Genomic DNA, 13416 nt, shown 5'->3' with positions numbered 1-13416 from the left:
ATAAAATGATGATTTATGCTCGCTACTGTACATAGAAGGTTTATGATGTTCTTTCAACATAACCATTTTTGTGGTGTTTGGGGAGGTCTGTGTGACTAGAACCACTCATAGTTTTATTAAGTAATAAATAAAAACAAGAAAGAAAAATGAATTCAGTTTGCAAACACAAGCATGACTCACACTGACCACCCATTTGCTTATAGTTACTGGCAAAGAGGACTGACGTTGTCATAGCATTGCATTTTGTGCTGGTGTACAGAGGCTAGTGGGGATGACTCTTAGTCCTTTTATCTAAAGAATGAATAATTGATAAGCTTCCTCCAGCATACCTTACTTAATCATCAAAGAACTCACTTTCACATCATGGCTGGCATGAATGGTAAATATTTTAGCAATTTAAAAAGAAAGGAGAGACAGAGAGACAGTTAGAAGCTTTGGTTTCCATTGTTTATCAAATAAAAATGTGTACATTGTACTTATTATCATATATATATATTTATAAAGTGCTTAATAGGAATAGATAGTTATAATATGTAATTATATATTGTTATATTAGTTGTTTTGTTTATTTTCTTATTTTTATTGTTGGAGTCTTCCGGCATTGTGTGAGCTGTTATTTACATAATGTATACAAGTCCCGGGTTGATACCCCCACTTTCAGTTTGTAGTGGAGGTGGGAGTGTGTTTCTGCTGAAATCATGAAACGGAGCAGGTGACACCAGCGTCTTCAGTATGGTCACAGTTGTGCACATCCCTGGATATATGGGAACACTCCCCAAGTGAGGCCTCATCACCACTACACTTGAGATTGTCCATGAGGATTGTTCCTGTGCCTGGGCCAAAGTTGGCCTCTTTCCAGGCTTGTGTAGCTTCTCCACAGCCAACTTTGCGACACACAACCTTGGCATCTGGGAGGTCCCAGGCATCATCGCACACCGTGCCCCATTCGTTCCCAGAGAAGATCTCCACCCGGCCCTCACAACGATGCAGGCCACCCACTAGTCTCACTGATCCTACGCAAATATAGAAATAACAGATATTTACGTTCACCTATGGTGCAACTCAATAATACTGTAGGTCTTAGTCTCAATTTTAGTGCCTTTAATTCAATGAAAACATTCTTTTGTAAAGACTTTTTGAACTTGGGGTTAACAGTGGCTCGTTCTGTGGATAATAGACTTCCTCTCCAACCGACCATGTAAATTCTGTCAGTGGAAATATGTCTGATCAACTTACTATTAGTACAGGAGTCCCGCACGGATGCGTTCTCTCCCCTGTACTGTTTTCTTTGTACACAGATCATGATCTAGAAGTAATGCTTTAGTTTGTACAAGTATGCTGATGACATGGGCTTAGTTAGACCTTTATTGAAGGGACCAGAATTGACAGTTTATCACTGAAGATTCAGGGCCTACCTTCAAGGATTGGTGGTGCGGTGGGAATCCTCTCTGTTGCCCCAAAGCGTGTATCGTGAATGCTGCCTTGGAAGGCTAGAGGAAGCAGAGGGAGATAATCATAATTAAACTCTGGAAATATAATATACAAAAGCATAAATAAAGCTGTCTCTCCCATCGTTTCTCTAGTGATCAAAACAGTAATTCATTTACCATGTCTTTGTAGAGCCATCATGAAGAGATAACATCTGTGGCAAATTTGTAACATATAACATTTCCAACGGTTTTGCAATCGTCTATGCAATTTCAATTGTGTCCCATTTGCCTATTGCCTCTCCGATTAGGAAAAATAGCAAAAAAAGTATGATAATTGATTGAAAGTTCTGCCCATTATATAATGGAATATCATTTTAAATACAGTTATATTTTTCTTTCAACCTTGAAGTATTTGTGTGCTATACATTTATTTTTATCTCCACCAAGCCAAAAGGCCAGCAGGCAGAGATTATGTTTTCAACCCTGTCCGTGTGACCGTCTGTAATACAGACTCTGTATACAACTAATCTAGGACACTGCTGGACCAATCGCAGTGAAACTTTGCATTCAAACTCCCAGTAGGCAGTAACCTCCTACCCATGTGGAGGTTATTCAAGTCGGCTGCCATATGACGCCATAACAGGCCACTCCTCATTTAGCATTTTCTTCAAAACAAACACACTTTATGCTACTACTCCCAATACATATTTTGTCACAAACCTCACAAATTGGTACAAATATCTCTGGATTCATGTGATCCGCATGTATCATTCAGAGTTTTCATATTCCATTATGATCGATTGGCTATAATTGGCTTGCACCCCACCCAGTCTGGCGCAGATAGCTGCTCCGAGGAGTGCACTTTTCTAGTTCATTCTTTTGTCTTACTACGTTTCTGATTCAGCTTTAAAGAATTGAAATTTGGCCTGCAGGCATCCTGAGATGCTGATCAGCCTTGATCCTTCCACTCTATTTTTTATGCTCTCTGGGCTGTCTGCTCATCAATGTACTGCAATCACACAGTGCAAGGAGATAGAACAGGAGAGAGGCTCATAGATGAGTGAAGATATAATAACTAAGGGGTTGACTAACGAGGATGTGTGATTGTGTGTTTGTGAAAGAAAGAATGAAAGTAAGAAAGAGGCTGCAAGTGTGGGTATGTGTTATACTGTACTGTACATATCTATAGAGCTGTGCATTGTATTATGTGCTCAAATTTAGCCTATTATAGCTTCACTGTCTTCCTGTCATGGAGGCTCAATCTTACGTTGACAGATGACTCCAGCATCCTCATGGTGGCCACAGTTGTGCTGACCCCATCCCAGGTGGAAGCAGTCAGAGAGCTGTTTTTCATTGCCCTGACAAGCTACATTGTCCAGCAGCGTACGGCCTGCCCCATAGCCAAAATATGCCATGGTCTTAGCAGCAGTGGCCGGGCCACAGCCCAACTGCTTGCACACCACGTTAGCATCGTTCATTTCCCAGTCGTCATCGCACACCGTCCCCCATTCATTGCCGTAGAGGACCTCCACGCGACCCTGGCAACTACTGTTTCCATTCGCCACCCGAATGGTTGGCCGTTCTGCACATCAACAGAGAGAGAGACAGAGAGAGAGAGAGGGAAGAGAGAGCATAGCAGTTTTGGATAAGAGGGGGTTAACTATTTTCACTCACTGGTTAATGCTTTGATTAAGCACTCTATTCAAGGATTATCTACACTGCCAGTCTCTTTTGATGGAGAATGTGTACTCTAAACTTTCTGGTAGTGTAAAAACAACCACAATAATAGATATAGATGATGTAGTTTATGCAGCATTACCTTTTGTTGTCATTGCAGGTGTGGGATGAGCTGTTGTACTGTCGGTGACCGTTCCATCAGTGTCAGTTTTTGTTTCCTCTGTTTCTAGAAGGGGATGTACAAGACAGGACAAACTTGTCACTCCATAGACCACACTGGACTATTGTATGTACATATTCACCACCACATTTTCATGGCACAACTGCATCCATTGTGAGATATTGGGGGAGGAAATAGCACTCTCTGCTGGTTTGGGCTTGAAGTGCAGATTGGGGTTGTGTGCAGATGCCCAGCTAGCAAGCGATAGTTTAGATGAGATGTCAAGGAAGTCAAACAAGCTCATTTAGTTCCAAACTGTTTTCTTACCTGCGGTGCTCATGGTTAAATGGTCAAATGTTCTGGAACTGATGGATGTTCCCAGAGGTGTCACAGTACTGGTGAAAGTTGAACCTTGAGAAGGTAAACATGAAAAAGAAGATGACACCAACAACAATAATGTTACTATATCACGATAATGCTTTTTTAAATTTTATTTATGCATACGATAGCAAACATTGGAGAAGAGATTCTGATAAATCTACGTAAACTGCCATGCACTGTTTATTTTTCATGTCTTTACCAGAGCAGAGCACCCCAGCATCCTCATGATGACCACAGTTGTGAATGCCCCAGCCCAGGCTTTTGCATTTGTGCAGCTGCCGTTCATTGCCATGACAGTTGACATTGTCCAGTAGAATCAGTCCCGTTCCATAACCAAAGTAGGATTTGCCGTATGCCGAGACAACATGGCCACAGCCTAACTGTTGACACACCACCTCAGCATCGTTCTCCTCCCAGTCATCATCACACACTGTGCCCCAGTTTCCCTGGTAGTAGATCTCTACGCGGCCCTGACAGCCGTCCTGTCCACCAGCCAAGCGGATGACGCCATCTCCTAAACCAAGAGAGAGGGATTTATCCATACATGCTCCTTCCCTGTGAGACTCATGTTTATCTTTGAGAAAACATGTCTGTCTTACAATTTACAATTTAGGCATTTAGCAGATGCTCTTATCCAGAGCGAACTACAAAGTTTAAGATCAGAGTAAATGACATGAACCTTGTCAAGTAAATAGAGTGCAAAGAAATATATTATGTGCTACAAAGTAAGAATACCAGGTAAACATAAAACCTAGCATCTGTCTAAACAACATGCTAAAATAACATACTTGGCATTTGTGTTCAATTAAACAGTATTAAACAGTACTGTATGTGTCTAAATAACCAAGCCAACATACTGTGCATCTGCACGTGATGCAGATACACACGTGTGTGCACGTGAAAAGGTCAGGATGTGGCCCTATACAGTTATAGCTATAGTAACGTCGAGGTGAGAGGAAGCATGTGTTTTGAGCATAGCACGGAGCGCAAATGTTGTTGCCTCATTTGTTTAGACTGACAAAAGCACCTTTATAGACAACAGAAGTTCTCATGTAGCCATCACATACAGTACAATAGCTTTCTTTTTATAGTAAGGAAAGCATGGATCTATGTGACATTGGTACTGTACATTCCCAGTGGGATTTAATGACAGTCTTTAGAAAGTCCAACGTCACATTCTCAGTGAATTTGGTGAATGCTGGGTGTCAAGTGACCCACTTGGGATTAAAGAATAAAAACAAATAAAAGGCTGATGACAACAAAGGCTGACCCAGCAAAGAATAAAAATGTCCTGGAATGTTCAGAAGGCTTTGAGGTGCTGCACTGTTTCCAGGAGACACTTTCACCTCAACCAGTATAGCCTACAGTTTTATCTCCTGTTGTTTGAGAAAAATGGAACAATACTTTTTGGGATGAGGTTAGTATAATTAATGCCACACTTGATTTTGCAACAGTGTCTGACACATTCCTAAATCACGCATAATGACCACACATTCCTAAATATTTAACACAAAGAATAGTGTATGTATTATGTCAAATTTATCTTACATTTGATATATTTTCATTAAAGTGTAAGTGCTCTCACAAAATCTTAATTGACTTGGTCTCATTTAGATAAAGCCACTTACTTAAACCTGTGTTTTGCACTGGTGTGGTGATGATCTCTCCACGAGGCTTTGACTCCATCATGGTTGCATCTGCCAAAATGATAAAGAAACAGGAATGTTAGCACTTCACTGGTGTTCACGTTTCACATCACTATTGTTAAAAAAGGTATGAGCCACCAGTTCCTCAGCCAAGTGTAGGGCTCTAAATTATACTTCGGTGTACTACAGTCTGGCTCACCAAAGATTTCTGATTTAAGTAGCCTACCCTATGTAATTTCTGGTGAAGGCTTTACCTTTGCATCTTACAGAGACATCTTCAAAGTGATAGCAGTTGTGGACACCCCAGCCTTGGTTGCCACACTGGCCAAGGTTTGTCTCCCCTCCTTTACAGTTCACATTATCCAGCTGGATCTGTCCTGAGCCCTGGCCAAAATGGGAGCTGCTCCCCACTGATGCAGCCAGTCCACACTCCAGCTGTCGACACACCACGTTGGCATCCACCATGTCCCAGTCATCATCACAGACGGTGCCCCATGTGTCATTGAAGCGCACTTCCACGCGACCCTCACACCTGTTACGGCCATGTACCAGTCGCACTGCATAGGGATGAACGAGATAGTCATCAGTGATGGTTTCACTGCAGTGTCACATTTCAGTCCAAGGCTACAAATGTAATTATTTGTGATATCACTCGTTAGAATCTAATTGCAAAATTATGTTTTTGGTAGACTTTTTTTTATGTTGTATGATGTATCTGGAGCACATGCTTCAACACAAATCTTCATGAAAACTGACAATAACGTTTTATCTGATCTTAAACTGAGGAAATAACTCATATACTCATAATGTTTTTACTCATTTGATTTGTCATGCATATGCCATACTACAAAAGAATCTAAGGCTAAGGGTTATAAAAGGTGTACTGTGTGTGCACATCGTGATAGTTTGTGTTGGGCTGGGAAAATGTGAAAAGAGAGGACAGATTAGCATGGCTGTAATGATAGCTAATAGTGACAAAAAAAATCCTTTTAGAACAGGTCTAATCCCTTTCAGCATAAGAGACAAAATAAGACTGAATAAGCCACATGACTCCATAGACCAGAGACAAGGAGATGAAGAGGGAGAAAGAGAGAGCACATAGAAAATAAGTAATTGAGGAGATTAGGGAAATGGAGAACTGGGAAAGTAGCCTTGTTTTTGAATGCCCCAGGCCCTGATTTAATATGTTTACTCTCTCTTTTCCTGACACTCGACTAGGTCAGCTACTATTGTCATGCATTGGACATGTAAATATGGGTGTGTGTAGGTGTGGTGGAGGTGACGGAGCTCGTGCCTACCTTCATAATGCGTTGGTTCCGGGTTACTGGCTGAAATAAGAGGGAGGAGGGGACATGAGAGAGTGAGGTAGAGACAGTGTAGTCAAATTATTTGTTGAAAGGAGTTTCTTGGCCTTCCATAGTCACTGTGCTCTATATCTACTATATCTATTTTCCTGTAACCCTACACCCTGATTGAAACACAACAGGGAGCTTATTTACTACGCTGCGAATGCAGCCACAACAGAAATACGTTTACGTTACGCTTATTACTGTGAGAACTGTTGCATTATTGTGTCAGAGACAAATTACTGATTCTGATAGTCTCTATCAAAACTGTGCTCTGAAATGCAGAACTCTTATTTTGGTGCACCACTTTTAGACTCCATATGACCAAACTAATTCAAAGCTAATTAGTCTGGCAAGTGAATCGATGACAAATGCCTTTCTTACAAAACTTAGTGTGTATATAAAACTAGGGAAAGCAAGACTCTGCTAAGGTCTTCTGTCTTGAGATAGGTACTTTAAAGTGTATGGGGGGATAATTTAAAGCTTATTTTAACAAATAAATAACTATCTTTAGCCCATTCTTGAGAATTTGGACAAATCATGTTCTACCAAAACATTTCAAATTATTATTTATTACCACACTAATTTTAAAAAAAAATGGTGAAAATATATTCTTAAAGGGTTTATATATATGAATTACATAAGATTTATACAATGTTTTCATCTGGTTTCCTTTTTTTTAATTTTATTTTTACATCTAAACATGCACTCTGTCAGAAAACACCCTTGTCTAAGACAAGGATTCACTTCAAACATTTTTTTTTAAAGTGTTAAAAGTATTAAAAAGTCTAACCATGTGTATTGATAACATAAGAATTTACTATTAATATCAACTTCTTTTTTTAAATGTGTTTTTTTGCAAAAGTTTTTGCCCTTTAAAGTTGTGTCCAAGATCGTTGTCAACTCCGTCAGATTTCTACAAATACATAATTTAATCAGGCATAAACAGGTTTTACCTATATTCTAAGGGCCCCTTTTTTAAAAAAACCTTCCCGGTTTAAAAAAGGCGGGAAAGCTGCGAAAGCTCTGGTAAGCTTTCTAATTTTTTTTGATAAATGCACTAAATAATATTACTATCTGGTGTGTCCCAACCATAACATGTCAACTCCGTCAGTCCTTCTAAATCCAAACTAAATAAAAAAATAAATACAAAAAAAGTAATTCTGTAATCTTTGAAAAGTAAATTGTTAACTCACTACGACTGTGCTGTGAAAAAAACACAACATTTTGTCAACTCCGTCAGACTCTGGGAGGTTGGCCCATTACATGGCTTAATAGTCAACACTTTGATCTTTTAAAAGATATTTTCCCGGCATAATTGACGAATGTATAACAAAATAAATACAAATAAAGGTTTTGTCCCGATTCTCTAGAATGGGATGTGTCGCACGCACGCACGCACGCACGCACGCACGCACGCACGCACGCACGCACGCACGCACGCACACACACACACACACACACACACACACACACACACACACACACACACACACACACACACACTCTCTCTCTGTATATGAATGGTGTTAATACAACATAACCAGCACATGTGCAGTGGTCTCCCTACTCCTAGATTTAGACCTACTGTGTACACCACGTACTGGTTCACAATGAAGGTGATGACCACAATATCTGCCGAATTTGGTCTCCCTCGTGGGACACCTAGGTTCGAATCCCGGGTAGGACATGAAACTTACGGATTGCAGCTTTAATACCTGGAGTCAGTGGTATTGGGTTGCAATGTCTCACAAAGACAGCAAGTGGGCTTTTCTGAATATCACACCCAATGTAGGTCAATTCACAAGCTTCTCTCATTGTGAATGTTTTGTAGCAGTTAGTGAAACCAAATGTATACATGAAAATACTTGAGCTGTTTTTTGTGTCACATGGAGGTTATTTTTTTGTATATTCAGCAGTGATGCAGGGTACCACACTCTATAGTTCCTTTCCTAAGAGGTTCCAGAAAATATGACTTAATAATACTTACTGGATATGGCTCGTCTGTTTATGTTTACATCTCCTGAAATCAGAATACATACAGTATGAACATGTTAGTCACATCCCCACTTGGATACCCATATATCAGGAAACAAATAATGAATCTGTATATACTATCTGTATATAATATACATATATCTGTATATTTGACTACTGTAAGCAGGCCTACACATGTTCTCTTTATGGGCTAGTGATCCATAATGTCCACTGGAAGCAGATTCTCTCTACAGTATATCCCTTAAAAACAACGGAATGGCTTTTCGCTGCCCATGACTGGTAAACACTGGGCAGACAGTGACTATGAACACAAAGGCGCCCATCTACAGGGAGATCACTTGCAGCTACGCCCGGTTCTTGAGCTCTATTTAGGCCTTATACACGTGTCTCTTCACTGGCACACAAGCTCTATCTCATGTGTCACATTCTCTTCTCACCAGTTTAGGGCAGTCACTTTCAAAGTCTTCTTTTTGAAACTCACATTTTCATAATAACTTTCTTGTAACCCAAAACTGGTGGGCTTGCCCACAAAATGTACTTTTTGTGGGCAAGTTTTTAGGCTGCTGAGTCACTAGAGAATGATACATTCTATTTAGTAACGATGTACCTATAGGTTTCACACAATTCCATCCACTGAATCTCAAAACCTATAAATTAAAATAAATAAATTGTATAATGTTTCATTCTGTCAAGGTAAAATGGATCTTGAGGAGTACAACAAATATAATTTTGCTATGTACAATAAACCAGTGGTTTTCAAACTTTTGGTGCCCAAGGCACACCAATGGGCAAGTGAAATTCTCAAGGCACACCTGTATTCATAGATAACTGATTAACAAGCTCACAGCCATGTCCAAAATAGGGATGCCAGGTTGACAGTGGTTAAAATACATTTTTAGGGAGTACATTTGCCTCTGTACTGGAAAATGACTGTGTGTGTGGTTGTCTTAACATCCCAAAGCACACCTGGACTCACAGCAAACTAATGTGCCTCAACACACCATTTGGGAACCACTGCAATAAACAAATGTATATGTTTAGGAAAAACACGGTATCTCATGTTTGTTGCTTAGAGATCCAAAAATACTAGTCATGGTAAGTTCAACAGTTTTATAATCAAATGTTTGATTAGCTTATCACCTCAATAGCAATCCAGTTAACAAAAGTCAGCTACCATTTTGTAAGATTACATTGTCACATTTCTCGAATAATTTCAGAATTAAACTTAAACTGTAAAAATAAAACATAAAAAAACCCTCAGACAGATCTGACAGAATCCCCAAAAGCCAAACCGCAACAGACAAGCAGGTTTGGCCTAGTGGCTTTGATTGGTTGTATACTTTTGGGGAAAAAACAGAAGTGCCTCTCCACCTGCAACCCGCTCACCTTGTTGCTGCATCATACTGAATGCCACCAAGAAGAGTGTGCCCAGCAGGGACACCAGGATCCAAGTGACTGGCTTAGAGCACCAGTGCTGGCCTTGCATGGCTGCGTGACTAACCGTTCACCTGGAACACACATTCAAAATCAGCAGTCACTGTCTTTGTCCATCCATCAGATTTCCTCAAGTCCTGAATTGTACCTTTTACCCTTTGCTTTCCTCCTTTGTATGGCTGTTATACACAACCTAGTACACCCTCTTACTGTTGTGCTACTGCTCAGCAATAGTAACTCATTTCATGCTTGTTCAGAGTATTGTGGTTCAGTATTGGATTGTTTTCTCTGACGGACCCTGCAGCCAGATTTCTGTTGTGGTAATAGCTATTGATGGAAGTTTGAGGTCAGGGAAGTGAAAGTTGTGGTGCACAAAATAAATCGTTTCCAGAGATCATGTGATGCACAGGGCTGAAACTGGTGTGTGGCGCGTGATATTTTTGGAGAGGTGTAAGGAAGTCATGCTGTGGCTTTATTCCATATGACCACCTCCCAAAGTACCACTAACAACAACATCCCATTTACTGGTCCTCTGCTCCAACTGCCTAAACACTATTGCCGTGACCATTAACCCATTAAAACTGGGAAAGCATCTGTGTCATTTTAGATTTTAGCTATATGTATGAGTGTTAGTGTCAGATCAATCTGGGAACCCATCGTCAAATGAAAAGGAAAAACAGCGCCCCCAGCGTTTTTCACTTTTGTATCAAGCGTAGCTCTGAATCTGTTCTTGAGAGATTTGTGTGAGATATACAAGTGTTTTCGTCAGATATACAAGCTCATAGCGCGTCACTTCGTGTATTTTTAAAGCGAAAATGTTTAATTCAAATCTTTGCTCCTTGAAACAAAATATTTTGAGATGGGGTCCACAGCCAAATACATATAATTTTGGGGGTCCTTGACATGACGATTTTCAGAAAACTGTTAGGATTTTGAAGACATTTGTAGAATCAGCCTCAGGTCTAGTTCTATTACTCTACTGGACGTGCTGCACAAGATGGCTACCATGAATGCATCATCCTGGTAGCTGCAACAGTGGTCCAAATAAACCAAGACAGTACAGGTCCTGAGGTCCTGTCGTGCTCATAAGTTAATTATAGGGATAGCAGAGGACCACATACAACTGATGAGTTTGCATTTTCGTCAAGGTCAGAGTGGCAAGGGCTTGTTCTCCATGTACAGAAAGGACGTTTTATTACTTTGGAATTTAGATTCCAGGGGCTTTCCTTTAGTTGGAATTCATTGGCAATCACTCAATAACCAGGCAATAATATTGTAACCAGACACTACTGTACATCATACACATCTGTGAGACATTCTGAAAAATATGTAAACAGTGTAAATATGTAAACAGTGTAAACAGTATAATGTAACATTTGAACAGTACTGTATGTACAGTATAGCTTCTATTTTCTAATGATGTATTTTCTAATGAAGTCCTGTTATAATGAGAGCACTATGAATCGATGTCCAATATCAAATTTACTAGGAAAACAATGAGTCTTGTCTGACAGGGTTATCTTAATATTTCTAAGTTATTATTTAAAACACATTGTGAGTCTATATGGGACTGGGGTTTTTGGTTGTTTGTCTTTTTGCACAACCAGAATCCCCCCTGACCTTACACTGGAATGTGTATTAGGGGATGATGAGGGGAGAATTTGATATTGGCCCCTTGAGATAGTGGACATTCCGAGCCCAGTGGGCACAAAAAGACATTTCTGCTTTCAGTGGTCCCCATCCTCAGGCATAAACGCTGCTTCCTGCAATCTGTCACTACAACCCTCCAAAACGCTTAGGCACCCGATGACACTGTAGGGGCGCCTCTCGTCTCCTCGGAGAGTAGGAGGCAGGAGGGGGCCGTGTCAAAATCCAACTTCCTTTTTAGGGAACTGTACAGTATATGTACAGTTCATTTTAGTGTCTTTATTATGGAGTCAGATATAATGCATGTTCACATACCTAGTCTTGTAGAATAACAGAGGTTAGTGTTGTGGACCCAAAAAAACAGTTATGACCATTCAACTTTGGCCGGGAGCAGTCATTTGTAGCAAGCTGTTGCATGGGCATAATAGATGAAAGCAGAGGGCCAGAGGCCATAAGATAGGTCATTGTATATCCAATTGGGAGTTGGGGATTTTAACACCGCCTGGGTACTCTAGCATCACGGCAGTTTAATTTGCACGCTGTGCTAACAAACCACTCCAAAGTCTGGGACAAATGGTTCAGTTATGAGAGATGAAAAATAATCTAGTCCCCAATGTTGTGTTTTTCAATACTCCATTCATAGTGGGATGTAGCGCAGATCCGCCGGGGAATAATGTCGCCTTTTGTGTCGGCTGTGCTTCCCCTCCCTTCTCTCTTCTCTACACTGAGAAATAGCTGAAAGATCTCAGCCCCACAAAAATACCCCTTAATGTCTGAGATAAATGAGAGAATGACTGTCACTTGCTTAACAAGGAGGATCCCCCACCCCCATTTTCCCATTTAAATCACTATCATTGCTTCTCTCAACATGTCTATCCCACCCGCATCCTTTTCCATAAGCAATGTAATCCTGGTTTACATATACTGTACTGTACCAATTGATCTTTTAATATGTAATATGAAAATAATAGAATAGAGGAGTCCATATATAGAATAGTAAAGAAAACAAGAGGAAATATAATTCCAAACCGAGAATATTCATTTGTTTGAGACTATATTCATTCCAATTTAAATATAAATATGAACTTACATGGCAATTTAAATACGTTGTTTGGCTGCTGAACATCACCATACTCTTTTAAAAACATATTTATCTTCAGGTTTGTCATATTATCAGCTCAGAACCTCAATGAAAAGGCTGAATTCAAAGAGATTCCCTATCACTGACTTGAAATTAATCCAGGTGTTTTCATTGATATTGTGGTAACACTTGCTCATAAGGGGTACGTAATAAACAGGTATGGCAAAGCAAAAACAACAAGAATGTATACATACCTGTTGGAAGATAATTTCTCTACTGCCAAGGTAAACAAACAAAAATTAGATATAATAAAGTAGGTGTCCTCTGAAAACAGATTCAAAAAGCAAATTGTCCTTGGAATTCAAACAGTGCGTAGTTTAATTCCAAAAGTCACACAGAAAAATGAAAATCTGCACAAAAACGTCTCATCCAGATGTACATGTACGAGGTCTTTCATGTCCTTAACCCTCTGTGGCTATAAGTACTCGCGTCAGAGCGATTACGATTACGTAAAACAATAAAGACAACAGCATTGTATGTTAATATCCTAACGCCCCGTAACAACCTATGCTTTAAACAGGCAGGAGGGAGAAAGACAATGAAGGCCAACCCTTTA

General features: G+C 40.0%; 1 protein-coding gene across 1 annotated transcript; it reads right to left on the bottom strand.

Moving 5' to 3' along the window:
• Positions 1-681: 681 nt before the first annotated feature.
• On the bottom strand, positions 682-13188 carry LOC311056976 (scavenger receptor cysteine-rich domain-containing group B protein). The gene is made up of 12 exons (XM_084073843.1): positions 13055-13188; positions 10025-10146; positions 8631-8663; positions 6593-6622; positions 5549-5851; positions 5277-5345; positions 3848-4162; positions 3595-3678; positions 3250-3333; positions 2698-3012; positions 1416-1490; positions 682-1013 (listed from the first exon to the last, which is right to left on the bottom strand). Exons 2-12 carry the CDS (start codon positions 10122-10124, stop codon positions 697-699), a joined length of 1725 nt encoding a protein of 574 aa, XP_083929969.1. The 5' UTR covers positions 10125-10146; positions 13055-13188; the 3' UTR covers positions 682-696.
• Positions 13189-13416: the final 228 nt, after the last annotated feature.

This window comes from Gymnoscopelus microlampas (genome assembly GCF_963454915.1).
Source record: "Gymnoscopelus microlampas genome assembly, chromosome: 12".
NCBI lineage: Eukaryota > Metazoa > Chordata > Actinopteri > Myctophiformes > Myctophidae > Gymnoscopelus > Gymnoscopelus microlampas.
Note: the sequence above shows the minus strand (reverse complement) of the source record. Positions and strands in the feature narration are given on the sequence as shown.

Excerpts from the sequence above, each read along its gene's own strand:
- LOC311056976 (XM_084073843.1), bottom strand. The coding sequence starts at position 10,124 with ATGCAAGGCCAGCACTGGTGCTCTAAGCCAGTCACTTGGATCCTGGTG. Across the intron at positions 4,163-5,276 it reads AGTGCAAAACACAGGTTTAA|GAGATGGCGTCATCCGCTTG; the intron begins GTAAGTGGCTTT and ends CTCTTGGTTTAG. Across the intron at positions 3,679-3,847 it reads TGCTGGGGTGCTCTGCTCTG|GTTCAACTTTCACCAGTACT; the intron begins GTAAAGACATGA and ends TACCTTCTCAAG.